This window comes from Ipomoea nil, unplaced genomic scaffold (genome assembly GCF_001879475.1).
Source record: "Ipomoea nil cultivar Tokyo-kokei standard unplaced genomic scaffold, Asagao_1.1 scaffold1834, whole genome shotgun sequence".
Taxonomy (NCBI): Eukaryota; Viridiplantae; Streptophyta; class Magnoliopsida; order Solanales; family Convolvulaceae; genus Ipomoea; species Ipomoea nil.
In genome coordinates, this window is record NW_017618262.1 from 1,689,912 (window position 1) to 1,716,958 (window position 27,047).

General features: G+C 33.6%; 3 protein-coding genes across 10 annotated transcripts; all 3 read right to left on the minus strand.

The window, feature by feature from the left end:
- Positions 1 to 102: 102 nt before the first annotated feature.
- On the minus strand, positions 103 to 8,074 carry LOC109192961. 8 transcript variants are annotated; one of them, XM_019343689.1, is made up of 4 exons: positions 7,303 to 8,074; positions 7,112 to 7,168; positions 6,083 to 6,693; positions 103 to 118 (listed from the first exon to the last, which is right to left on the minus strand). In XM_019343689.1, exons 1-3 carry the CDS (start codon positions 7,705 to 7,707, stop codon positions 6,097 to 6,099), a joined length of 1,059 nt encoding a protein of 352 aa, XP_019199234.1. In that variant the 5' UTR covers positions 7,708 to 8,074; the 3' UTR covers positions 103 to 118; positions 6,083 to 6,096. The 8 variants fall into 8 exon arrangements, with proteins under 8 accessions (XP_019199234.1, XP_019199235.1, XP_019199233.1 ...); XM_019343690.1 differs by lacking the exon at positions 103 to 118 and adding an exon at positions 732 to 741; XM_019343688.1 differs by lacking the exon at positions 103 to 118 and adding an exon at positions 2,550 to 2,560 and having other exon boundaries at positions 6,077 to 6,693.
- Positions 1,145 to 25,130, minus strand: LOC109192829. Its single transcript, XM_019343531.1, has 5 exons — positions 25,096 to 25,130; positions 24,868 to 24,875; positions 12,710 to 12,717; positions 3,529 to 3,630; positions 1,145 to 1,549 (listed from the first exon to the last, which is right to left on the minus strand). The coding sequence occupies exons 1-5, from the start codon at positions 25,128 to 25,130 to the stop codon at positions 1,382 to 1,384; spliced, it is 321 nt and encodes a 106-aa protein (XP_019199076.1). The 3' UTR covers positions 1,145 to 1,381.
- Positions 19,869 to 21,261, minus strand: LOC109192960 (F-box protein At2g27310). The gene is made up of 2 exons (XM_019343682.1): positions 20,089 to 21,261; positions 19,869 to 19,988 (listed from the first exon to the last, which is right to left on the minus strand). Exon 1 carries the CDS (start codon positions 21,170 to 21,172, stop codon positions 20,093 to 20,095), a length of 1,080 nt encoding a protein of 359 aa, XP_019199227.1. The 5' UTR covers positions 21,173 to 21,261; the 3' UTR covers positions 19,869 to 19,988; positions 20,089 to 20,092.
- Positions 25,131 to 27,047: the final 1,917 nt, after the last annotated feature.

Genomic DNA, 27,047 nt, shown 5'->3' on the forward strand with positions numbered 1-27,047 from the left:
TCACCGGCGTGGCGGAGATTGCCTCTTGTATCGCCGATTTGAAACTGGTGTATAAATCGGACGGGAGAAAGGTAAGTGTCGTTCCAAAATTAATGATGATGTTGCCTTCAACACTAGCCTGCTTGATGCTGCCAACTCGCCGGCCGCTGATTTCGACCGCCGAAGATTTCACTGTTAAGGCTCTACCGCCAACGGTGATGCGTTCCAAGTTGAGCCAGTAAAAAGTCGCCCGCTAGGTTTTTTGATTAACAGCGTGGAAATGGCGTTAATGCCACGAACCACGGCATTGGGGCCGAATCTTATGTGGCTGGTGGTATTCACCTCCGGCGATAAGCAGTAGACGAATTTGCCGCCGATTTGGTGGTCAAACTCAAATTCTCCACCTCTATACCTTCTTTTGGAACCAATCTCCATCATATGCTTCAGACTCAACTTGGGTCATCGGAAAAATTGAGAAAATTGATAAAATTTGGTGTTCAATCGCGGAGAAGAAGAAAAAATGATTAAAATACCCTCATTATTTTACTTATTAATATTTTCGGTGAGATTTAACTGACAATTTGACCGGAGTGACCAAAATTGATAAAAATTGCATAGTCAAGATACTAAATTAACACTTTTGAAAGTCATGGACTGCAATTAATTGAACCCCTATAGTCACTGGACCAAAATTGAAATTTACTCTAATAATAATAACCGTTGAACATTTATTCTAGTAACCAACTTTCTGGCAACACTTACCTTTAATTAATATGCAGAATGGAAATAAAAATAATTTGATGAGGAAACAGGCAAGTTATCCTTCTTCAAAGTACTACTGCTTTAAGTATTTGTACATGCACAGACCATAATACCATATGGGAATCAATTTGAGGGTAGTTCACACTTAACTCCTCAGATAAATTTAAGGACCAAACTTTGAAGAGCTAACCAGCAAAAGTAAGTGACATTTATTCACTTGTGTCATAAATGAGCTTGAGTTTTCTAAAGTACAATTTTAAGTTCAAGTCTTGAATTAGTTGAAACAAAAAACCTGACCAACTTGGTTGAAGTTAACCTAGAAATAGTGTTATCTTGATATGAGATTGAATTACCAAACCAAAGCATTCAATATAGTAGATTAACAATATTTACTCATGGAATCTACTAGAATGGTTTGTTTGTTGACATTTCAGATATGTTTTCAGACAAAGTTGTTCTTACCTATTAACATGGACAGTACAACTCATCTTGTCTTGATGTTTGCATTTTCTGGTTAGAGGAAGTTATCTTTCTTTATTCACTTTACAGTTTACAACACAGGAAAAAAAAATTAGTTGATAAAAGGATACCAATCAACAACATATATGATTAAGGGTGGCAGAGTTTACAGTGTTGCCACCTAGTCCTCGAGAATTTGCTGCCGTTCGAGTTCAATAACGTTCTCTGCCAAGGAACTAAGACCGCCATTCATTGTCTCGTTGTTACTCTTGCACTGCTGCAACTGTTCCCGGAGACTTTGCACGAGTTCGTTCAGTCTCTGGATGTGCTTCTCCTGCGACAAGATAATCTGGCAAAGCGCAACTGAAATATCTCAGAAGTTTTCATTCTTATGGTACATATAAGCGTCACATTTGAATACCAAGAATACTTCCAAAAATTATTGCACGCTATTTCCGTTTTTGGAAGTTGGAACTACTACTCTGCGGTTACTGATCTATAATCTTCTTTAAGAAAAGTTCGATAATATGGGGCACCCCAGCCGAATTGGTCAGACTGTTGTTTGGTAACCACAAGGTTCCAAATTCGACTCCCAGTGAGAACAGCTTATTGGCCTGTCAACAATGAGCAAACTAGGCTGGTGTACCTCCTATTGGTTCTTTGCTGGCTAGGGTCACAAGACAGAGTTTACCCAATGTACACCCTCGGGCCTCGGGTTTCTTACCCAAAAAAAAAGTTGGGCAACGTGGAAGCATTATTTCAGCAGGTAAAATTCAAGAGGTCGGGGGAAATCCAACATTAATCACAGAAGAGAACAAGAACGGGAAAATGGAGGCATTAAGCAATAAAACTTAGGGTAAAGGGTGAAATATAACTGAGACCAATAAATGTCATGAAGGTAAGTCAGTGAGTGACACAATAGGGCAGTAGTGTCTAATAACTGCCATCAACCACCATTAACAACCACACATGCAAGGCTTTAACAACTCCCATTGAATACTGTGAACCACACACCAAAATGTTCCAAAACCTAAAGTTGCCAATGAGTCTATGCCAGATGTTACAAGGTGAGCCCAAAGAGGATAAACTCAAGAAACAGAATTAAATAAGGAGACATGTAGAAGTGGATACCAACGTTTGAAAGATAATGTTTGAGAAATTAAGAATTTATAATGTATCGATGAATATATTTGTTTCTTTTTCTTAAACTAGATAGATATTTAATAATTCCAACAGACATTCACTTTGTTGTCCAAAAGGGCAAGAATCTTAAATGCAATCCTACATTATAGCTCTAAGAAAGATCTCTATTGCTTATACGATGTACATTAGTTATTGCATTATAGTAGCTGCTAGCCTGCTCTAGGATCCTAACTAAGAAATGCCTAACTTGGATGTCAGGTTGCAGTAAGATTACGAGACATCATAAGGTAATCCCACATTGAGGTTAAAATTCATTATATGTCATGATATCTGAGCTAGCCGATGAGTTCTATAACTTCCTTTCTTGAAAAAACTGTCAGGTCTGGGCCACATAAAGCAACCGGTCTACATATCCTATGAGCATTCTTCTTCTTCGTTTTCTTTCTTTCTTTTAATATTTCCTTCTCCATTATAAGTAATGAAACACACAGTACGACTTAGTTACACAAGTGTCTATTAAAATGTACAAAAATCATAACTTTTGCTTTCTAGTTTGGATAGCCATAGGATTGTCAGACATTTATTCCATAAATAGATAAAGAGTACTTCAATAACTACGGCCATAAGCACAATGCTTAATGGAAAATGTTGATCTTCTAAGACAATAGCCCTGTTTGGTAACATAGTTAGCCTATTAACCAATTTTGGCTTATTTGACCACTATTAGCTGTTTGACTTGGTTAAAGAACCAATATAAGTGTTTGATTAATTAGCTTTTTGTAACAGCTTATTGCTCTAAAACGTTAAAATTCAAAATCGATCAGCTTTTTGGGAAAGTCATTTTGCATGTAATCAGCTATCAACTAACAGCTAATTTACCAAACATCGTTCTACAATCAGCTAATGTTATCAATTAGTCAAACCCACTAACCCAATCAGCTATCAGCTCAGCTATTTACCAAACACCCCCAATAGCTAAAACAATAGGACTCAATCAACAAGTTGGAGATAAAAACTCAATGGTTTTAATATCCATGAAGTTCCTAACTGCAATTTTAGAAAACTCTAGTAAATTCTTTAAACAATTTCACATCACAGACGTTCAATGCATAACGATGAATATCAACTAGATCAGTATCTTAAATTCAAATCAAGATCCACGATAACACATTGCTATATCGATACCTTTTCTTTTACGGCTTCTTCTCTCTGAGAAATCTGCTGCTGTTTCTGAGATATACTAGGACTCGATTCAACATCACTTATGAGCTGCTGTTTCCACTCAAACTGAGATGTGATTATGAGTATTAACAACATAAATACAAGAAGCATTGGTCTCGACATTATTAAAGTATGTTCTCAAAAGACCTGCCAAAATCCCAAAAACATAAAGTAAGCACAAAACAATATCCATTCTAATATTCCACATGCAAGAGTAAAACTGCATCTCACACTGGACAAACAATATGCATAGAAGTAAAACTTGCAGATTTATATCTTTAGGCAACAAGCATATAATCCAGAGCCTTACATCCAAGAATCGAGAATCAAAGAAATGCCATTTTAGAGCAGCAATTAGGATCAAGTGAAGATTGCAACATTTAAAAGTAAAGTTCTCAATCATTAGTTAGCATAAATACCACACCTTGAGAATTCCCCCAAGTTAGCTTTTGTAATCTAGCAGAACTCGGGACGCAAGTATAGTTGCAATTCAATAGAGTAAGCAATATGCATACTGAACTAGATTTTCTCCAACTCAAAGGAAACCCCAAATTAAAGAAATCTTCACCTAAAATCTTAAGAGAAACAAGAAAAGGATCTCATAAATGAAAGTGAACTGAAAATGGTGTTTTAAAAAAACCCAAACTTTAAAACATCTCTGGAAAAATTATTTTCTAAAGATCCCTAGATTCAAGAACAGCCCATATGCTACTTAATTCCCGAGATAACAATGAAAGAACTTCAGAAACAAAAACACAAAATTGGAAGTAAGTTTCACAACGATTTCTTGAGCTTTAAAAGTCATGATTGTTCTTCAATTCCCACCACATTTAGTAGCAAAAAGAAAATTTACCTATCGGAGCCGAAGATCATCTAATTCTGGGTAGGAATCTGAAGCCCTCCCAAAAATTTCAACGGATTGAAGTAAAGTTGTACTAAATTTTTTCCCTTTGCAAAGAATCCTGTGTGGGTATTCCCTATTTCTCCTGGTAATAGGATCTAATTTGGAAATACTGGTCTGTAGAGCAGCGATAGTACTAGAATAAAGATTGGTTCAGGGGTGCGAATGTCGGGCGATGATTTTGGGGAGACGGCAGTGATGACAGGTTAGGACAACGTATGAAGGCAGGAAATCAGAGAAAAACAGTGTCTTATCCCCTGTTTACTCGCTTTAATGGCGGAAAAAGTACAGAACAATTTTTTTTGCTTTTTACTGATTAATTAAATTGTAGAGAAATAAAAAAAAAAAATCTACTAAAAAATTCAAATTACTACTTTTTAAATATAAAAATCATACTAGGCACAAAGATCTCATTTTATATTTGTGTGTTAGATTGCAAGTAATAACATTGGATCGAGCTTGAGTGCTTGAGAGTTATAGACATTAGACACTGATTCTTTTACTAAATGAATTATTGAATTACTTTAATTTACTACTTTATAATTATTGAGATACATTTTCTATCTACGATACTCTGATTTTACAATTTGCATTATTTACAATCCACTTCCAAACTACTAAATTTGAAATGCATTTTTTTTAGGTATGGTGATAATTTATTTCTATTATTTACATAATAATTTAATGCATAGATATTCCACACATCGTTTTTATAATTACAAATATTATATTAATTATTAATGAAATAAAGAGGCAGTTATGCAGCAGTAGCATTTGGGCGTGATGCTTCCTTTTTATGATGCCAAATATAGGAAGTATTTGCTTCACAAATGTTGTAAGGTGTCAATTTGTAGGGCTGCTTGCACTCTCATAATTAAGTAGTTTGTACACTAACCCAACATAAAAAGAAAAATGCAAAAAGCTTATACCAAAAAATTACTCCAAATAATTTTTTCTTTTTTTACTTTTTAATACAGACTGACATTATCCCAGCTAATATACCTATTTGCAAGATGATTTGACATGCTACATAGATTTTTTTATTATTATTTATAATCTTACGTATATAGCAAGCTTGCTAAGTACATAAAAGGCTGTCAGTTTTCTCCCTTAAGAGAGCCGGCCCTGCTCCAATATGACTAGAGCTAACACTTTTTACTTTTGTAATTAGTCGTAAAATGTGATGATCTCACTGCTGGAAATTATGGAATTTCCGACCACCTCAAAGTGATCTTAAATCAAGTCGAAAGCCTTATTCCGACCACTTTTGGTATCCGGAAAAACCTTTGTTGCTATTTCCAACCCCTTTTTGTTTTCGAAATGATTTAAAATCACTTTCAGGTGGTCGGAAATTCAATAATTTCCAGTAGTGTCTAAACCAAAAACTTCCCCAATGTGTGAAAGAATTGGATGTGAAGTAATGGAGTTTTCATACATACAATTGAGGGAAACACCAAAACCATAATGATGTGGTGATTATTGAACTTATGTGTAAAATAATGCCATGATCTAAAGAGTAGGGATTCAATTAAGTACTTCTACACAAGTGACTTCAACTTTATCCATGTCTACCATTAGGTTGCAAGCTTTAATTTGTTACTACTTTAATACAAACACTTCCTAGCTTAGCTTCATATGAAGGTGAAATCTTGGGAGGATGTTCTTGAACCACAAACTATCTGCTCTTTCAGGTTTCTAATCCTCCTCCTATTGTATCTCTCAGATTCATCACCTTTACAATCCCTTTTCCAAGCTTTTGAATCACAACTCCATTCTCCATAGCTCTTACTCTCCAAGATTTCATTTCCTCTCTTCTCACTCTCCACCTCTTTGGTTGCCTTCAATAGAGATGCCCTTGTGTCAGCCAATTCTTTGCCAAGCTTCCTGTTCAGCCTCTCTGTCTGTCTTCTCAGCTTCTTCTCTGTCTCCAGATCTCCAGAAATGGTTGTGATGGCACTCTGAAGCCTGTATTCTTCCCTCATCTTCCAGCCTGCTTTCTCCTTCTCAAACTGCTCCACCAGAATATCTATGGCGCCATGGTTGTGTTTCTGTTCTTTCATCAGTTTGCTCACATGAATACTTGCTCGATCGAGCTCGGATTTGAGGGCGGAGAAGAGGGTCAAACAAGTGGATTGCTGCTCCTCAAGAGACCAAATGTGACTCACAACTTCTAGTAGCTGTTTTGAGGTGCTGAGGCCATGGCGGATATCTTTCAATCGGTTTCTGCTCTGTTAATTCTCAAGATTAACGTTGTTCAAGATTAGAGTATGTTTTTTGTTTGTGACGAGGAAAATCTGCAGTCACTATCTACATTTGTGACCTTAACCCGCAAAGAATCACAAAGAAATAAATCAGTTTAGGTTGCCCGTAACTGAAAGGTTCAAACCTTAAGGTGTACATTGGTTAAACCATGCTTGTGATCTTAGCCAGCAAAAAATCACAAGAGTCAAGAAAGTAAATTAACATAGATTGTCTATAGCTGACCAGTTCAAACCAAGAAAGCTAATAAGCCGTTCACATTGAAAATTAAAGTTGTAATTTTATAGTTACCTAATCAACAATTCAACCAACTTGGTCGGGATTAAAGGACATAGTATGTTAATTCTCATAAAAGCATGATGAGAAATGTGAGCATTTACTAGTTACCTTCATAAAGCAATCACTTTCAAATGGGTAATCAGTCTGCAGAATCTTGTCAATTCCCTGCAAAATCAATCAAAAGTAACTAAGTAAGAAGAAGTTGTTAATTAACTCGAAAGATTCATTCAAGATCCAAAAATCACATGAATGGCTTCAAAAAACTTGAATTTTCTTAGAAAAAAATCACACTACCCCACCTGAGAATGATCATCAGACTGCGAAGCTTTTGAATTTTCCTTCAAAACCCTCTCTTTCCTACCCAATTTCACTTCACCCCTTTCCTCCACATTACTCTCCCCCTTCAACCCATTAATCTGCCACAAATTAGCAGCCAATTTCCGCGCAGAAACCAACAATTCTCTCTCTTTCTCCGAGTAGTTACATGACTTATCGGCATCACTTTGCGGTATTGCTGATGTGGTCGTCGTACTAAACTCCGGCGCCGGTGCGGTTGACCCGCCGCCTCTCTTCCCGACCAAAACCGCCCGTTTCAACCGGTAACTCCTCACGGTTGAAGACGACGACGACGACCCTCCCCTCTTCCTCACCTTGCAGCAATTCCCTCCATTTCTTCCATTCTCAATCGCACTTTGCCAAGGCATTCTCAATCAAAGCAATCACTGCGAAAGCTCCGATCTTTGATTTTGGGTTGGGAGAGAAGGGCGAAGCAAACATGAGGGAGTGAGTCTTTAATATGGGAGGATAGAAGTAGAAGTATGGGCGGAAATTGCAGTAATAAATGAGAGGATTTGCAGAAATTTGATTTGGTTTGGGCTCTCCAACGGTCTAGAAGTTGGAGTTAATAGGTAGAGGAGTAGATCACGTCGTATGTAAGAGTTTTTGTCAGAGTTGTGGTCGGAGTAGGCCCCGTTAACGGCCGGAAAATGTTGTCCTCATTTATGCACTGCATCTCTGTATGTATCTGCTAACTTCATCGCCTTTGCAGTTTGCACCCTTTCACCATGCTACAAACTCCTTTTAAAATTACTTCATACTATAACTTATTAACTCCTTTTAAAATTACTTCATACTATAACTTATTTATGTATTATTATTTAACTCTTTTTTTTTTCTATATAATTAATAAGTATTTTTTTAAGGTAAATCATAATTAATTAGCGAAATGTTATTGTATTTTACAGAACTAGTAATTGTCCCGTGCGATGCACGGATAAGAATTATACAATGTTAAGTTAAGTTATTTTAATATTAACATAAAGAATATTTTGTAAAGATATTGATTCTTGAAATTTGTGGAGAAGTTTTATGTATAAAGATATTAAAAGAAGTTGTTAATTAGAAATAAATATATTCCAAATTAGTATACAAAGTAAGGCATGACAAAAGATAATAAACAATGAAATAAAATTACAAATTATTAAATACTTCGTGATACACAACATTAGTAGTTGAACTACAACTCGTCAAACCTTCATTTGCAACTAAAATTTTTAAACCCTTAGGGTTGCTAACTCTGGACGACATACAATTAACCATGTACAAACACTGATTTCTTCAACAACAAACCTACATTAGACAGTGTTTGTCCTTACTTTTGATTGTCATTGCGTATGACAACATAAGAGGAATTGTCTTATTTGAAATTTGAATGACAATCTTAAATCTGATGGGATACATATCTATGAGATAGTCGTAGATATTTGAGCATACTGGTACATATGTATTTCCTATGTGCATTTTTTCAAAATTTTGCAACTCCATTTGATATAACAATTGCATAATCTACATGAAACAGTTCTCATTACTTTGAATGTGAGCTCTTTTTTAATGAACTCTTGCACGGTGAGGAAGATACCATATTATATAGCATGCCCACATTCTGTATTCTTACACTTGCTGTCATCAATAGGTATGTGCTCCAAGCCATTAAATTCTAGTTTATGTTTGCAATTTCAATTGATAATAAAGTTTTATGTGAGTGTGTTTTTTACTGGATTCAATTAGTGTGCTTCTTAAATGTTTCAACTTTTTAATGCGATTAGTTAATCTACTCTTACAGAATTTGTACTTTGACACAATTTTTCACTCTACATAAAATGTTGTTGTTTAAATTACTCATTACAATAACACTTAATTTAAGCTGGGCTTGAAAATAGAGGCACCACAACTTTCTTCTTAAAATGTCAGATTCCATAGTGATTTATATTGTAACTATGGACTTATGATTTGTGTAAATGAGAAGTAAAACAACTGTCTTCTTAAAATACAGATCCCATAGTCAATGTTATTGTAACTATTGACTTACAATAAAAAATCAAAAACTCTGGTACATGCTATTATGCTACTATGTTAGCCGGAGTATAATTAGTCTTCACTATTCAATAGTTCATGTTATATGAACAATGGACCTAACTAAAAGAGAAAAACTGATACATACAATGTACCTTTACTGGATAATATTCTTAAGTCTGCAACATTAAGATACCATTGAACATCTAGGATGGTACATACTGCTCTGTAAAATAGCTTTGATTCCTGCAAAACATAAAAAATACTACAAAAAAGAATACAAAAAAAAAAACATTTAAATAAAACAGTTCCTTACTGTGAATCTTCTATTACAAAATCAATAAGCCTACATGTTTCTCTACCAATAGCATTATCTTGGGGAAAATAGATCTCAACAACATGACCAACGACATCTATTAAAATCATGCAGATTAAAAAAAGACCAATAAGAGCTGTTTTTATAATTATTTACACACAAAAAAACAAAGCAAGAAAACCGACCTTATAAGTAAGAAATCTTACCAAGCTCTTTCTCATGTGGATTACCTTTCAAACTGTGGAAGGACCATAGACGATACATATGCCATGGAAATTATTGGTCATTCAATTCTTTCAATACGTACTATTTCATGGTTGAATTTTAACATATATGGGTGCATGCTAGTTTTGTAATGGCAGAGAAATTCTTGACACCATAGACCTTTTGTTCTACAATTCTGGACATGAACTTTTCTAAATACGGTTTTGGTATATGAGCATATATATATATATCAGTGCCCTGTAATGAAAACAACTATAAGCAATATGTAAAATTCATTTGTTGATGAAAAGTACGTAATATGTTAGACGCATGTACCTCTTTATCATGGAAAACAACTTCTTTGTTCGACCCTTTCCTTTCAACCACTACCTTTCCATCACTCCATATGTACGTACTACCCTTACCGTTATAGCGCTTCTTGATTTGAAGCTTGATAAATCACGACCAAGAAGCAACTGGTTTTGCAAATGTTTGTATTCGGAAATTAAGCCTGTATTATATAGACTTTGTAATGGAAGAGTTGTGAACTAATGGTCACGCTTCCGGAAAATTAAATGGGTTCGGCGGTTCGGTGATTCGATAAACTAAACAGCAGTGTTGCAGCAATTAATCTACAGCTGCTCAATTAATATTGTTTCTAAAACCAAGATTTGGACGGTGAAGTAAATAATTTCTAAAACCAAAGCATGCACCTTTCTTGTGAAACTGAAATATATCATATGGAATACAGTACTAAACGCTGTCGTTTTTGCTTGGGCGGGAATTTTTGCCAAAATTGCATTTACTGCTTCTTATGGCTTTTTTATATTAGAGGATTTAAACGATTTTATTGATGGAGAATAAAAAATAGTCATGCCACAATAATATTATGAACAAAGGGGATGTTGTGATTTCGTGTATCAGTGATATTCAATAATCCTGGTTATCGTACTGACTTATTTGTCTTATAGATTGTCTTATCGCAAACCTAAACTCGTTTGTTCGAACAGTTATTGCAACAGCGATACGACTGAGTGCGGAATGTAAATCAAACAGAAAGTAAAGGACACAAAATATTGTTCGTTTACATAGTTCGATACAATCATATCTACGTTTGGGGACCACTACATACCAGTTCATCCAATCCACTATCTCAACAGCAAATCATATAGACGGTAAGAGAATGCATTCCCAACCCAATGTACGATATACCTCACACGGTGAAGACCCAATCTAATGAAACTATAAAGGATTGTCGAGACCGGAGATTCGTGCAATCAGTAGTCCAAGAAATCCCTTCTTAGAAATTCAGGAAATGAGGGAACCAAGTATGCTCCGTTGCCATTCCTACTTGACAACTCAAATCTCTTATCTAAAGTTTCCAAATAACTTAAATGGGATGCAAACAAAGACTCTTTTCGGTATTCTCTAACATAATCTTTTATCGACTTACTATTTTTTAGAAAAAATATTTTTTTTTTAACAAATTGTAAACTTATTACATACATTTTAAAAATTCATTAATGACGTATTAATTGATTGTGGTTTAATAACACAAAGTGACTCTCTTAAATTAGAAGTCATGAATTCAAACTCTAGTAAGAACAGTATTGATGATTAGTACTAAAAAAATTATTCAAAATCCAAAATTTATTTCAAATCTCATTTCAAATAATTTGAATAACACCACCCTACTCACAAATCACAAATAACAAATCACAATCAGACACACACTCTCTCCATAGTAACGAAACGGAGCACAGCAGACAGAAGCCCAGAATTGAGGAACGCGACCATGGCCAAAGCTATGCGCAAATTATATTGTGGATCATAAATAAATAAATATATTTTTTAATATATTGAGTATATATTATTTATGTATTGAATATATATTATTAAATAATATACTAAATAATGTATTTTCAAAAAATAAATTTTAGTGTATTAAAAATGTAACTTTAGTACTGTATAATAAAAATGTACTAGGCAATAGGCCCTATTTTATTGGGAAAGTCTTGGCCTAAGAAGTAACAGAGAAGAATGATGGCCCAAGAAGTTGAAAAGGGCTGTGAAAGGGAGCAAATTAAACATTAACCCCGCAATGAGTATCAAGCCCGCTACCTCCACAAAGCAACATAAACCTCAACTCACTAAGCCACTACTTATCTTGTATTCTAGATGGTAGGAAGCTCCACTTATGCGAGTGTGCTGGAAGCAAAATAGTGGGGAGGACACATGTGTGATCAAGAATGAAAATTAGCCGATGCCGTACATTTGTCAATCATCTGGAAGATCCTCAACACTATGTAATTAAGAGGCTTGATGTCTCCCTTTAGACATCATCCACTGGTTTACAACATCCTGTAGTTTAATGGCTTGTGATCATTAGTTCATATAATAACACCAAGGTTTGACTCTCAGTAGCTACACATTATTATTTTTTATTTGATTTCCTATTCTGTACTTTCATTCCGATTTATGGTGGACAAGACCGCACTAATCCGAAAACAATTAGGGGGTGTGGAAAATGTTTTCTTAAAAGTGAAGGAAAATGTTGATTTATGTTGTTTGGTTGGATAGAAAACATTTTCCATTGGAAAATGAATTCCTCAAAGTTGGGGAAAATAAATTATTTGCAAAGGGGTGGGATGTTTTCCACAAAAAAAGGCTGAACCCCAACCATAAGGGTTGCTCCCGCACTCCGACCCGACAGAGCATTTGAGACCGGTGCTTACTACACACAAGGTACCCCCCTCACTTTGAGAGGTTGCTTCCACACTGCCGCTGGTGAGACTCAATCTCTGATCATTCTTCCAAAGTTTCACCTCTGTGACCAGTTGAGCTGCCCATACGGGTCTTGTGAAAGTTTCTTAATTACATAGACACCTATTTATTCATTCATCTTTTTAAGGGCATATTGGTCTTTATATTCATTATTCATTATCTTTCTAAACTTAACCAAACAATGGAATACATATTTCTAGTAATTTCATTTCCACCAACCAAATAATTGAATCAATTTTGTTGAAATTTATTCTCCATGAAATTTTAATTTCATTTCCCTTCAAATATTTTCTAGCGAACTAAACGGGCTGTTATATTTTGTTCGGCAAAAGTAAACTGTGTTTAGCCCAAGACAATAATATTTGGGCTGACAACCAGGTTGACCAACCCAAATAAAATATATTGACTGATGACAATAACAATAACAATAACACTCCGTTTGATTCGCCAAAAAAAAAAAAAAAAAAAAAAATTGAGGAAACGAATTTAAATTTAATAGAAAAAAATTAATAGGAATATTAATTTTATTATTTGATATATGGGAGTATTGATACAAGAAATAGTGTGTATAAAGTAACATACCCTTACATAATAATATGGACTAATTATCAAAGATGTATTATGGTAACTTTTGTCTCACTATGTTGACATTTCTTCTCAATGACTTTGGAAAAGAAATTACAAAACTAAAGGTGTGAGACATTTCTTCTCAATGTCTCAAAATTGAGGAATTCAAATTTTATTGAAAATATTTTTCCATCAACCAAACAACATTAAAAAAAATAAAAAATAAAAAATAAAAAAGTGGGCATTTTTTTTCCAATGAACTAGAATTCTTAAAAGTGGATGAGAATTATATTATGCTTTGTTTGGTTCATTGATTTTTTTTTTTTTTTTTCCAAAGGAACTTGAATTCCTCAAATATGAGGATTTTTTTTTTTTTTTAAATATTTTTGTTAATCTTAGGTATCTTCTTTTTAATGGCATTTGGGAACAAAGTCTAACCTAACATGACCAAACTATCTTCATATGATTTGATTGTATTGAGCATAGTTTGGAGATGAAAGTTATCAAATAATGCTTATTTAAATATATAATTCTAATAGAAAAGAATAATGAGTATTTCAAAAATATATTATTTTAATATTTTAATTTTATTATATTTTAATTATAAATTGTGCTCCATAATATTTCAATTTATAAATTACTGTTACTTTTATCATCGTTATTATTTTGTAGAGGCATATTGATCTTTATACTCATTATTACTTACAATTCCAAACACAACTGATAAGTGCTTATTTGTATATATTTTACCCATTTTCACTAAGCCATTTTGCATATAGATCATTCCAAATTTCATGAGATTAGGGACTAAATTGTGTTATTTTGCAAGGAGTTTGATTTGGAAAGCTTTGGAAGCAAAGATGAATATTTTCATGCATTGTGGTGGACATTGGAGTCAAATGGAGCGTTAGGAGAGAAAAGAAATTATAATTTAATGGGAGAAGAATAATATGGGAATAAAATAAAAATTTAAATTCAAGTGTTTGGCTTGCAGAAATAGAATTAGTGTGAGTTTCAATTTCAATATTTGCTATACACAAGAATTTAAAAGGAAGAAGTAATATAAAGTCCGAAATTATTATTATTATTATTATTATTATTATTATTATTATTATTATTGTTATTATTATTATTGTTATTGATGCCCATACACCATCGGCTGGTGCATAGAAAGAATGAAAATTTTAGTGTTAAAAATTTAGGCAAATATGCTATACCTATACGGTATTCTTATACAAAATACAAATTTTGCTATTGAAAACACACAAACCAAATTTAAAAATTTATGCAACACGCGGTAAATAAAGTCTGGAATTAAATTGAAAGCAATAAAATAAAACACATACTTGATTGAGGTTGGCCTACTGATTAACATTCTATATATGTTGAGAGAGTGCATAGAAAGAATGAAAATGTTAGTGTTGAAAATTTAGGCAAATATGCAATACCTATACGGTATTTCTATACAAAATACAAATTTTGCTATTGAAAACACGCAAACCAAATTTAAAAATATACTTTTGAAAACTTATGCAACACGCGGTAAATAAACTTTGGAATTAAATTTAAAGCAATAAAATAAAACACATACTTGATTGAGGTTGGCCTACTAATTAACATTCTATATATGTTGAGAGGAAGAAGTCAGACATAAGTTTTAGGTTTAAAAATGATAATTTTGTCTCAAGATTTTTTTTTTCTTCACAAAAACCACATGATTGAAATACCAGGGGGAGGGAAGGGGGGTATGAGATTCTAATTCAATGAAAATGAGAGAATTGTAATTCCGGAAAATTGACGTCCCCTCCAACTATTGCTTTCAGAATTATATAAGAATTAGGTGATGATAGAATGTAATTTCCTCCAACCAGACGCTTCGTTATGGATATCTTAATAGTAAAATACATAATGAGAAGGAAAGGATTTCATGTGAATGAGAAAGAAGTGAGGACGAGAAATTACAATTAAAAAAGGAAAACAGTTGAGAATGATTTTGGCATGAAATGATAAGAAAATTTACTAAACAATTTATATAATAATATATAATAAGTGTTGGGTCTTCTACCGGGTACACTCGCACTTAAGTTAAGTAACCCAATTAACAACAATACTTAAAGAATGATAAAAATATAGGTCTACTTTGGTAATTAGCGATTAGTGAATTGGCTAGTAGATAACATACTCCATATTATATTAGCATTTTGACTAGAGTATATTAAAATAAGATTCAACTATACTCATTACCATTCAATTTGCTTATATTTATTACATTTAATAATTAAAAATCTAATAAATTACACATGTAACGGGACGTTTGGGTGCAATGAGGGAATTAGAGCGGAATTTTAACTCTATGGGAGAGAAATAATGATAAAGTGAAAATTTAAATCCCAATGTTTGTTTTGCATTAATAAAATTATTGAGAATTTCAGTTCTTGAGTTTGATACCCATGAAAATTGAAAGAGAATAAGTAGTATAAAGGTCAAAATACTCATATTTATTATAGAAAAAGAAACGGATGAAATATCAACTTTAAATTAGAAAAAGGGAATAATAATTTTGTCTCAAAAATATCTTCTTCTTTTTCTCCCAAAAATCATAAAATTAAAAATACACAAAGAAATGTATGAAATTCTAATTATGTGAAAATAAGAAAATTGCAATCCAATGGATTTTTATTTTTTATTTTTACTTTCACAATTAACTAGAAGTAGAATTTTAATTATCTTCAATCAAAAGGATGCTATAATTGAAAACGATAATTTAAACGTCCAACAATTCAACTTACATTATCGCATAATGTAAGATACGGAGTATTATATAAAAATAAAAATATTTAAAAAAGGACCACTGTATTAGGTCGAAGCCAGCATTCAAAAGGTATCCAAAATGGACTAAGCGGCTGTCCGCCGGTCCGGCTCTGCTGCCGTCCTTTTTGATTTAGAATATTCAATTCAACGCCAATTATTATTATTATTATTATTAAGTAGAGAAAATTTCAATTTTGGTCATATGACTTTAAGGACTTTGTTAATATCAGCACCTGATTTTTAAAAGTGTCAATTTAGTACCTTGACTATGTAATTTTCATCAATTTTGGTCACTCCGGTTAAATTGCCGGCCAAATTTCGCCGAAAAATTTTAAGAATTAAAATAATGAGAGTATTTTAGTCATTTCACATCTCTTCCTTCTTCTCCGGCGAATTCATCTTTTTCCGCGAATCCGTCGCAGCAGCACACCTTCCGGTTTGACTCATGCATTTTTTTGATTGGCAATCTGTGTCATCTTCGGCCCCTTCCTTTTTATTATCATGATAATAATGGCGAAAATGAACATTGTTGCGCTTTTGACTAGGAAAAAAGAGTTTCGGTAAAGCTCGATAAAGGAGGAAAATATGTTCCCTTGACGTCGAATCTTGATTGTGGTACTAGCATTTGTCAATGGGCGAGAAAGCGAAACAATGAACGAAAGAGAGTGTAAGCTCTCTTCTTTATCCACACGCTTCGTGTACTGTGTTTTGAGTAAGATTGATTTTTTTTTTCTGTATTTAAGGTTGTTGGGGGCTAAGTTTTGGGCAGAAAATGCGTATGAATCAGGGGAAAGTGTGGCACAGGTTTTGGATATGGAAACTGCACTCAAAGATGGGATTTTGGGCGGCGGCGTGGAGTGGTTGTCGTCGGGAAGAAGCTTAGTCGGGGAAAATGATTGAAGATATGTGAAATTATTAAAATACCCTCATTATTTTAACTGTTAAAATTTTTCGGCGAAATTTGGCCGGTAATTTGACCGGAGTGATCAAAATTGATAAAATTTGCATAATCAAGGTACTAAATTGACACCTTTAAAAGTCAGGTGCTAAAATTAACAAAGCCCCTATAGTTATATGACCAAAATTAAAATTTTCTTTTATTAAGGATAAGGGCATCTCCATTAAGGAGATTTTACATGGATTTTGCAGGTGTAGTTTACATGTAGAGGAGTGATAAGGAAGAGAGATAAGAGTTTGGGGTGTTGCAGGAGGTGAGGGATTTTGCAGAGATGGTAGGCCCCACTGGAATAAAAGACAGCTGCCTCATGCAGTGTGAGTTGCACGAAAATTGCAACGCGTTTAAACACCTCAATTTAATTTTTTTTTACTTTTTTTTTTTTTTTTACTTTTCATATATTGATTTTCCTTTTTTTTTTTCTCTCTTTTTCATTTCACTCTCATCTTCTCTTTCCTAATCACACCTGTAAAATCTCCTCAAAATATTCACACTATTGAGGATGCCCTAAAGATCAAATAGGCCCTTCAATTATAAGTTAAAGTGTAATTAATCACTTAAACTAACAAAAATTTCAATTAGATCCTTCATCTTTTCACTTTTATGCAATTAAATTAATTAACTTGTTACATTTAAATTATAGGTAATTTTTTATTTAATTAAAATAAAAAATATATTTTTAATTCAAATAAATTAATAAATTAAAAAAAAAAAACTCAGCTCTCCATCCAACCGGACAGAGAAGCAGGCCATGGCTTCTCCGTCCTGGTAGTTGGACGGAGAAACCGATCTGACTTCTCCATCCAACTGGAACCGGCCGTCTAACTTTTCAGTTATTTGTTTTGGTAAATTCTTTTTAAAAATCAATTTGACCTGCTATTACATTGTGTTATCTATAAATAGAGCTAATTGTACGAATTTAAAATTTTGTGGACATAATTACATACAAGTGAAGAGATGAAGGGCGTAATTGAAACTTTTGTTAGTTTATGGGACTAATTGCACTTTGACTTACAGTTGAATGGTCGACCCTTATCTCTTATTATTATTATTATTATTATTATTATTATTTATTTATTTATTTATTATTATTATTAATGTCACATCCAATTAGGTTAAGATCGACCACTTATTATTATAATTAAGAGAAGCAGCGAAAGCTATAGAACTAACCAAATTGACAAAAGGCCAATTAGACCTCTATATTTGTCCATTATTAAATTAATTTGATGGGCCCCATCGCCTTGCTTAAAATGAAGACAAACCTTAAAGAATTGATGTGTACTTGAGATAGTATGCATTGTATGTGTTGTGTACTTTAGATAGTATGCATACTCTATTTGTAGTTCTATTATCTTAGCTACATTGATCGGATAATATATGGTTTAATAAAATTTATCATTCAATTAAAAAAGTTTAAAAGAGAGAGAAATTACATAGTGAAGCAATATGCTTGAATAATGAAATTATATGTTAGTCATCGTTATTAAATAATAAGACAAAAAAATTAAACAGATAATTATTTTTTTTGAAATACGGATGATTTTTTACGAGTTAGTATTTGTTCTATACTTTCTCAAACATTTTTAGTTGAAAGAATCTAAGCCCCCACTTATCGGAGTTCGAATCTATGATCACTCATTTGGAATGACAACTGGGATGTATAACTAATTATAGTAAGCAAATGAAAGTCAATGATATAATTAGACAAAATTAAAAGAATATGATTTTTTTTCGGTAAAAGAGAGGGACACAAGAGTTCAAGAAAGGATTAGTAGATTCTTCTGATTGCAACGCCTTGAGCGTCACTTTGGAAGATTGTTTGAACCCCATCCAGAGAGAGGTCAAAAATTGTAGTCCCCCAGTTGCCAATTTGACCCAAGTTGGCCAACGCGTCTGCACATCGGTTTCCTTCCCGAAGGGTATGCGTGATTAACAGGCTTCAAACTGATTCATGAAAGTTTTACAATCACCTATGATAGTGTTGGCTTCAGGACGACTCGCAATATCTCCGGTGACGGCGTTGACTACCACTTCTACGATGAGCCAACAATTAATATGATTAAATGTGATAATATCACAATATTTTATGATTAAAGTAAAAAAAAAAAAATTAAATTAAGACGTGGTAACAACTTTACTAATCACCCTTAATTATTATTATTTTTTTTAATACGACCAAGAAATGGTGTGGACGCCATGGGAATTGTAATGCCATATAACCTAACATGGAGTGATGGAGTACTTTAGGTGGGTCCACTGGTATATTTTCCCCAATTCATGCTTAATCTCTTATTAAGTATTGCGCAATGGGGACCAACATGCTTGCCCAACATTAGAAACTTGAATCAATTCTATTACAAAATAAGAATTAGAGTTCTTTTTTTTTTTCTCTTTTAATTCTTCAAACGCTACCATTTTTGCCTCTTTGATAAAATAGTTAGCTTATAGGTCAATTTTAATTTATTTGACCACTATTAGCTGTTTGACTTGGTTAAAAATTAATATAAATATTTGGTTAATTAGCTTTTTGTAATTCCAAAATGCTAAAATTCAAATGCTAAAAGTACCAACAATATATTGTGCCTTATAACTAAGGATCAAAACTATTATTTTTGTCTATCATCTTTGACAATTACTTTTAGGACATCCTTAACAGTGAGAATCTTGGTGTAGTTTTTGTAGGTGTGATTAAGAAAGAGAAATGAATGAAAAAGATTAAAAAAAAAAAAAAAAAAAAAAAAAACTGAAAAAATCCCTGCAAAACCCCTTCAACCTCTGCAAAATTCCCAAATTAACAGGACCAACCCACCCCTCTCTTCTCTACATATTCATTTTTTTCTTAATTCTCGTAAAAAGAAAATTTAAGTGTTCTTAAAAAATATTTTATTTATGTACTTGAAAAATGAATATTGGTACAACACATGTTATAATAGGTGTATTGTGTATTTTTCATCATAAACCAACCAACTATATATAAAATGAATAAATGGGATGTGCTGCGTAACCAGCTTCTGATTTAGTAGGCAGTATTTAAAATAGGAGACTAAAGTTTCAACTTCGGTAGCATGGGATTGTGGCCTGTCTCAATGGGATGTGACTAAAATAAATGTGAAAAGTAAATTCTACCCCTTTCTGAACCCAGCAAAACCAGGGTAAAAAAAGCCATCAAAATGGTAATTCCACCAGCTATGCACGCCATATCCAATCTATTCTCTCTTCTCTGTTTTATCTCCCTCCATTGTTTCTTGTATTCCACGAATTTCTTGTACCCTTCTTTCGCTTCTCCTTCTTCCCTTTTCTTCCTCTTTCTTTCCATGGCGTCTTGTAAAATTACCATGCTGTCCTTCCCGTTCATGGTTTTCCCGTCCACGTCTTCCACCTGCATGCTCACCTCCCGCACGTGGAGCTCCCCTCCTTCCTTCCCCTCGCACATGGCCACCACGCTGCACTGCACCACCTCTTCGTCGCTAATTCCGCCGCCGTCAACCACCGTGCCGAATCGTATCTTTATGTCTCCGGTGAGCCAGTGCCGTCGGATGTTTACCGGCTTCAGGCTTGATATGTTCACGGCGCGTTTTGCCGACGGGTCTATCAGGATCCAGCTCAGCCGGAGGTGTTCCTCCAGGTGGGCCACCGTCGTGGCCTCGTCGCCGTCGAACTTCACCGGCGTCGGCACCGTCTCTTTCATGCTGAGAAGGTCGATTCTGAACGGGGAGGACAGGAACCAGCCGGACGCGGTTTCGGAGACAATGACCTTAGAGTATATCAGTTTCTCGCCGTAGAGGATATCGACGGCGGAGATGAGCTCCGGCGACGGAGACGGGCGGCGGCGGTGGTGGTGGTGGTGCTCCTCCTGAGGTCCCTGGCGGGGGCGGTGATGATGAATGGTGGGGAAAGCGTCGGAAAAGAACGACCGGTGGCCGGACGGGAAGGCGGAGATGACGTGGCGGAGGATTGGGTCGGTGGTTGACGGCCAAGTGGAGTTGCAAATATCCCGCCAGAGATTCTCCTCCGAACAAAGCGCGCGTAGCTGCGAAAAGGCGGAGCCGGCGGAGGCAAGCGTTGCGCCGTCCAATCTTTTCAATATATGGGTTTGAATAATCTCGGGATGGACGGCGGTGATCGCCGTCGCTCCGCCGTGATCGGCGGCGGGTATTGTGGTGTTGGAACAAGACATTGGAATTATGTTATCTGTCTAGAATATAGCAGTAGACAGTAGTGTTATATAGAGTCAAATTAGAATGGGGTTTTTAAAGGACGCCTGAGGGGTAAATTGCCAATTGGTCAACCGAACGACCAGTCAAGGCCGGCACGTATGACGAACAATAATCCATATTTTACATAGTCATTTCTGGATCAATATATGTATACGTGTATACACACACGCATATAAATGTCACATGTTTGTTTTTTGAAAGGTGTCACATGTTTGTTTAAAATTGTAATATAGAAATAATTTAGATGTCAAATTTTACCTCCCACCCCATTAAATAATGTCAAGATTAAAAAATCAATTGCAACGGCAATATGGAGTTTTACTTTCTTGTGGGCAATAGATACTGGTCCTCACAGTACTACTTCACTATCCGTCACCAAAGATTATTTAGCTTTGTAAGGTGATCTTTGTTATCTTAGAGCGTAAGCTAGCTAGTGATGATTTTGGCTATGTACTAGACTTTCACCATTTATGGTGTAGCATTCAGGCGAGTAAAAGTCATTTTTGGTCCTAGACTTATAGTGGCTTGGACAATTTTAGTCCTTTATAAAAAAATTTTGTCATTTTATGGACAGAGTTATTGTGGCGAGGACATTTTTGGTCCTCCGTCTATATTTCTGTTAGATAACCGTATGAGAGGGGCAATTATGTCAATTTAGGCTATCTCATTCTATCTATTATATCTATGTGTGTTTGGCGGCTTCGATTCTCCTTCTATCTATTTGATTAGTAACCTGTTTGGCGGCTTCGATTCTCCGGTAATTTCTTCGTACAACTGCAACTTGGACTCTCCGACTCCTTCGAATTATGACCGAGAAGAAAACAAAACACACATAGATATAATAGATAGAAGGAGATAGCCTAAATTGACGTAATTACCCCTCTCTGACGGTTATCTAACAGAAATATAGACGGGGGACCAAAAATGTCCTCGCCACAATAACTTTGTCCATAAAATGGCAAATTTTTTTATAAAGGACTAAAATTGTCCAAGCCACTATAAATTTAGGACTAAAAATGTCTTTTACTCCATTCAGGCTACTTTGCTTAGCCGTACGACGCTTGTATTGCTTTCACACAATCTCGTTTTCACAGTTTAAGATGCTCTCAGTTCGCTCACTGCTACTACAGAAATCAATTTTGCTTTCTTTTCCTCTAGCTATTACTTTCACTTAAATGATCGTTGAGTCATTGTAATTTAACTCCTCCACAATCCATGTGGGATTGATCATAGTGTGAGAGTTATGGAGACGATAATTTCACCTTTTACATCCAAGATTTAAAAATAAAAATAAAAGTCAAACAATGTATTAGTTTGTGATGAATGAGATGACGAGTATCTTTTCACTACTAAAATGTGTAAACATATCGAAGGATGGAATTGAAATTAGAGCTATCAGTGTACACGGTTTTGTTATGGAGTCAGCTTCATATGATGGCTATGGCTAACCCCTCCTTCTACTTTACTTCCACCCACTCTTAATATCTTAAGACACAATATTTGAATCATCAATTTCCACACAGGACCCTTTAGAATGCTCTAATTTTGACTTTTAGTTTCTTTTTGTTTGGTGTATACTTGTGAAGCTTTGAAAAATCACTCTAACATGTTATTATTGTGATTAAGAGAGCATTAAACCCCCATCTAATAGTGATTTATGAGTAATTTATATTCTGATAAAAAAGTATTGGTATTTGATAATCGTACTAGATTGTGATAAATTTGAATTTAAGTTACTATATCATCTGAACAAATTTATTCAAATCTGAAACAATTAAATTCTTTCTTTTAGAATCTTGTGTGTTTATTACATTTATTTAAGGATTAAACATCTGGTGAAGCTCAAGAGTGATTCGGAAGTAATGACTATTCAGAAAATTGCAGGTAATGAGTTACAGAGGAATCTTCATTTCCAAGCATGTTGTATTAAGATATTTACCTATTGAGAGACTATATGTTAATATGTACATATTTGATGGTTGGTCTGAAGTCTTGAGAATCATATGTTTGGTTTGCAGACGTTTGACTCTCCCCCAATGGGATTCGATAGTGGACTTTTGCTAATGATGTGGTTGTTGATTGTTGAATAAAAACCGTCTTTGGTTCACACATGATAATCGAAATTAGAATGAGAATTAAATATTTAGTAATGGTATAAATTTTAGTGAAAGTATTTTGCATGTCTAGTAGTAGGGTTGAATTGGAATGATTACTAATATTGATATCTGGTTATGTATGACTCTATAAGAGAAATAAATGTCTTAAAAATACAAAATAAAAAATCAAGACAATTGATCCTAATATAATGTCATCCGAAGCATCAATATGAACAAAAAAAATCAAAAAACAAAAATCTCAAAGCATTAATCCAATCTTAAAAATCATATATTACCAATAAGATTGAATAAAATGTAAGTATTTTCCCTAATATAATATATTATAATATATTGTATTAATTAAGTGGTTGTGGTGCAAGTGGAATATTAAGTCAGTTAGTGACTTAGTCTGTTAGGCAACTCAGGATATTCAGTTAAGCTTTAACTGAATATCTGCTTACATTGATGGCATGTAGGCTTCTAAGCAAAATAGTCCTCCCACAGCTCCCGTGTTCAGAAGACAAGCACCATCGAGTATTCGGGAGAGAAGTGGTAGACAAAACACTAATGTCCATTTTGCAGGTTTACCATCCCAGAGACAATACCAACAACTATGGCTGGGGATATTCGGGCGATCCTAAAGCTTCCGCTGCAACGAGGCAGGTTACTCGTTTACTACAGTTCATGTTAGTCTAAATTTATTATCTAACATAATACCCTTTTAATTAAGGAATTGGATTTTTAATTGAAGAGTTAATCAAACTCTATAGTTCTGTTTTAAAAATTTGTCAACCAAGCACTAACTATGATTTTGATTCTGTCTAAACCCATGAACCAAACACACCCTAATATTTTTATAGATAATGCATAAGAGTGAATGTAAAATGTTAAAATTATGATTATATTAAAATAATTTAAAAATTAATATATAATAAATAAATGACAAAGTTATAATCTTTATCATATTTTATTTATCTACTAGTATTTTATATGCGCTCCAATACTCACACAGTACGCGTGTTGTAACTAGTATTTATAATAAAGAAAAGTTTGTTTTGGTAAAATATTGTAAATGATTATTTTATTTTTTTTTTTTTGAATGTTGTAAATGATTATTTATTAGTGATAATGTTGATAATTTTGGTCAACTTTATTTGTATTGATTAGTTAGGTATAGTAATACACAACTTTATTTTTTTTTTTTACTTGTATAACAATTAGTCAGGGGCGGAGCCAGAAACTCATGTAAGGAGGGGCAAGAATCATAAAAATAAAATAAAAAAAATTAAAATAGTACCGGTCATACATGATATCATTATATATACCATACATAAGTATACTATATATTATTATTGATATAATAATTTATAATGATACTTTCTGTAATGATTGACATTGATGTTAATTTCCCAACGAGTCAATACCGCATTGTCACAAGATCTTTAGCAAATATACATCTTAAAAGTGTAAATAAATAGTAAAAATGCATAATAACTAACTAATTACTTATTATATTTGATTTATTTCTTTTTATTTGGTGAATTTGAACTTCAATGTACATTTTAGGCTTATATTTAATAAATACGGAGTATATAGTACGTAAAACTTTGTAAAAGAAAATTTGAGAGAGGTCAATTTTTTTTTATTCATAATATAATAATATATATTTAAATATTTAATAAAATTTAAAGGTTAGAGAGGGATAGGGTGGGGGTGAGGGTGGGGGGTGGGGGAGGCCAAGGCCCCCCATAGCCCCCACGTACCTCCGCCCCTGCAGTTAGTGTCACATTTCGGTGGAAGGATGCTGAACTCGACCCTCCATACCGCTGGCTAACAATAATTGGTAAATATGTACGTAAATAATATTTCATAGTAAAATATATTTGGTTTAATATAGTATTTAATAATAAAGGCAAATTATTTTGATAGGTAATGCATTCTAGGTCAATACAATTAGACAATTGATTTGGTAATTAAAACTTAACAAACGAAATACTTAGATGTGTAAGCTTAATTTGGCCCGAAAAAATTAAAGTACAATATTTTCAACATAATATATAGCTTGAAAAACAATTTTAAAAAATACAAACATAATTCAGTGATATAATTTACATTAATTCTTATAAATTAGTTTTTTTTTTTAAGTATTACTGGCTCTGTTACAATGTAGTATATGTTCATACATACTTTCTCAACCTACTGAAACACAAAGAGTCAATATCGCCCCCATTCGAACTCAAACTCATGAGTCATGACCCACTTGGGAGACCACTTCATGCCATTGATTGACAATTCTTATAAATTAGTTAGTTCGTTTAGAAATGGATATTTTATTTTAATTAAGATCAGAGGCAACTTGTGGACAGAAATTAAATTTTTAAAAAAATTGAAATGACGAAATCATGACTGAACTTAGGCCTAAGTATATGGGATTAATTAGGCTAAATCCAGACTTGTGGATGACATAACGTTGTCTACCGAGTTGCAAGTTGTTACCTAACAGTTGTCTACTTGGGATGCTAGCCTGTTTCTCATTCATATATATTTGAAGTGATTAAGCTGGAATCCAATTTGGAGGTAGGTCAGTTTTTTTCTTTTTTAATACCATTAATATTAATATTAGAGCAACCCCAATGAAAAAACCTATTGTCATGTAGAAGTTATTATATCTTAAAACAAAAACACGAAAATAAAATAAAATAAAATTCAAGAAGTCATGATGGTCAGTTTAATTTCCCATAGTCAACAATAACCAAATTCTTAGCAAAAAAAGATCCATATATATATATATTTTTTTATCTTTAAAAATGTTGATAAGATTTTTTTAGGATCGTCAAAACGGGTTTAGCCCGCCCCGCTCTGTCAAAAGGGTTGGGTGGGCTTTGATATTTTAGGCCTATTTTATTGGCGGGTCCTAAACAACATATAAATTGTGTATTTTTAGTATTGAAATTGTGAACTTTTAGAATATAAATTGTGTTTCTAAGTCAAAACACATAATAGCTTTAGAGGGTCATTAAATCCTAATATGTTAATATTATGTGATTGCAGTATTTGAAAGGAACTTATGAATACAAACCGAGGTAATCAAGTACATATATGTTAACATTATCTGTTCGTAGTATATATATTGTGAATTTCTAAAAGGTAACTTGTGAACATTTGGACCTGGATCCACCTTGCAAAGCGGACTCGGGTCCATAGAATAATTTGCGCCCGCCTAAACCAAGGGCTTTGGCGGGCTGGTGGAGGGCCCGTCAAATGTATAATAAAAAATTTAAAATAAATAAATGCTACAATAGTTCATTTATAACATCAAGTTTGTGATTCAAGTACAACATCAAATTAAATTTGTCTTGTGAAGATTCAAATGTTGTACCTAGACTCAAATCATAGATGGAGTCTTAATAGCTTGAACTCCCTACAAAATATACATGTATAATTAAAACCACAATTATATCTTGACACGCACGACCAAAAACAGACATTATATGTAATTTTCACACAAAATTCTTGTATCCTATTTTCTTTTACCAATTTATTTATATTTTAATATTTTAAATTCAGGTTGGGGTAATCCGATACCTATATAGAACCAAAACCACCCATAGTATTTCTTAACAATACAAAACCCGCATAGGTTTTTGAAACAATTGTTATATCGTAGGTACATAATTGTATAGTAGAATATACATAAATTCTTAACATAATACACATAGGCTCTGTTTGGTAAAAAATT

Excerpts from the sequence above, each read along its gene's own strand:
- LOC109192829 (XM_019343531.1), bottom strand. The coding sequence starts at position 25,130 with ATGGAGGGTCGAGTTCAGCATCCTTCCACCGAAAT. Across the intron at positions 1,550-3,528 it reads AAGAAGCCGTAAAAGAAAAG|ATTATCTTGTCGCAGGAGAA; the intron begins GTATCGATATAG and ends GCGCTTTGCCAG.
- LOC109192960 (XM_019343682.1), bottom strand. The coding sequence starts at position 21,172 with ATGTCTTGTTCCAACACCACAATACCCGCCGCCGATCACGGCGGAGCG.
- LOC109192961 (XM_019343689.1), bottom strand. The coding sequence starts at position 7,707 with ATGCCTTGGCAAAGTGCGATTGAGAATGGAAGAAATGGAGGGAATTGC. Across the intron at positions 7,169-7,302 it reads AGTCTGATGATCATTCTCAG|GGAATTGACAAGATTCTGCA; the intron begins GTGGGGTAGTGT and ends TTGATTTTGCAG. Across the intron at positions 6,694-7,111 it reads AAAGTGATTGCTTTATGAAG|AGCAGAAACCGATTGAAAGA; the intron begins GTAACTAGTAAA and ends GAGAATTAACAG.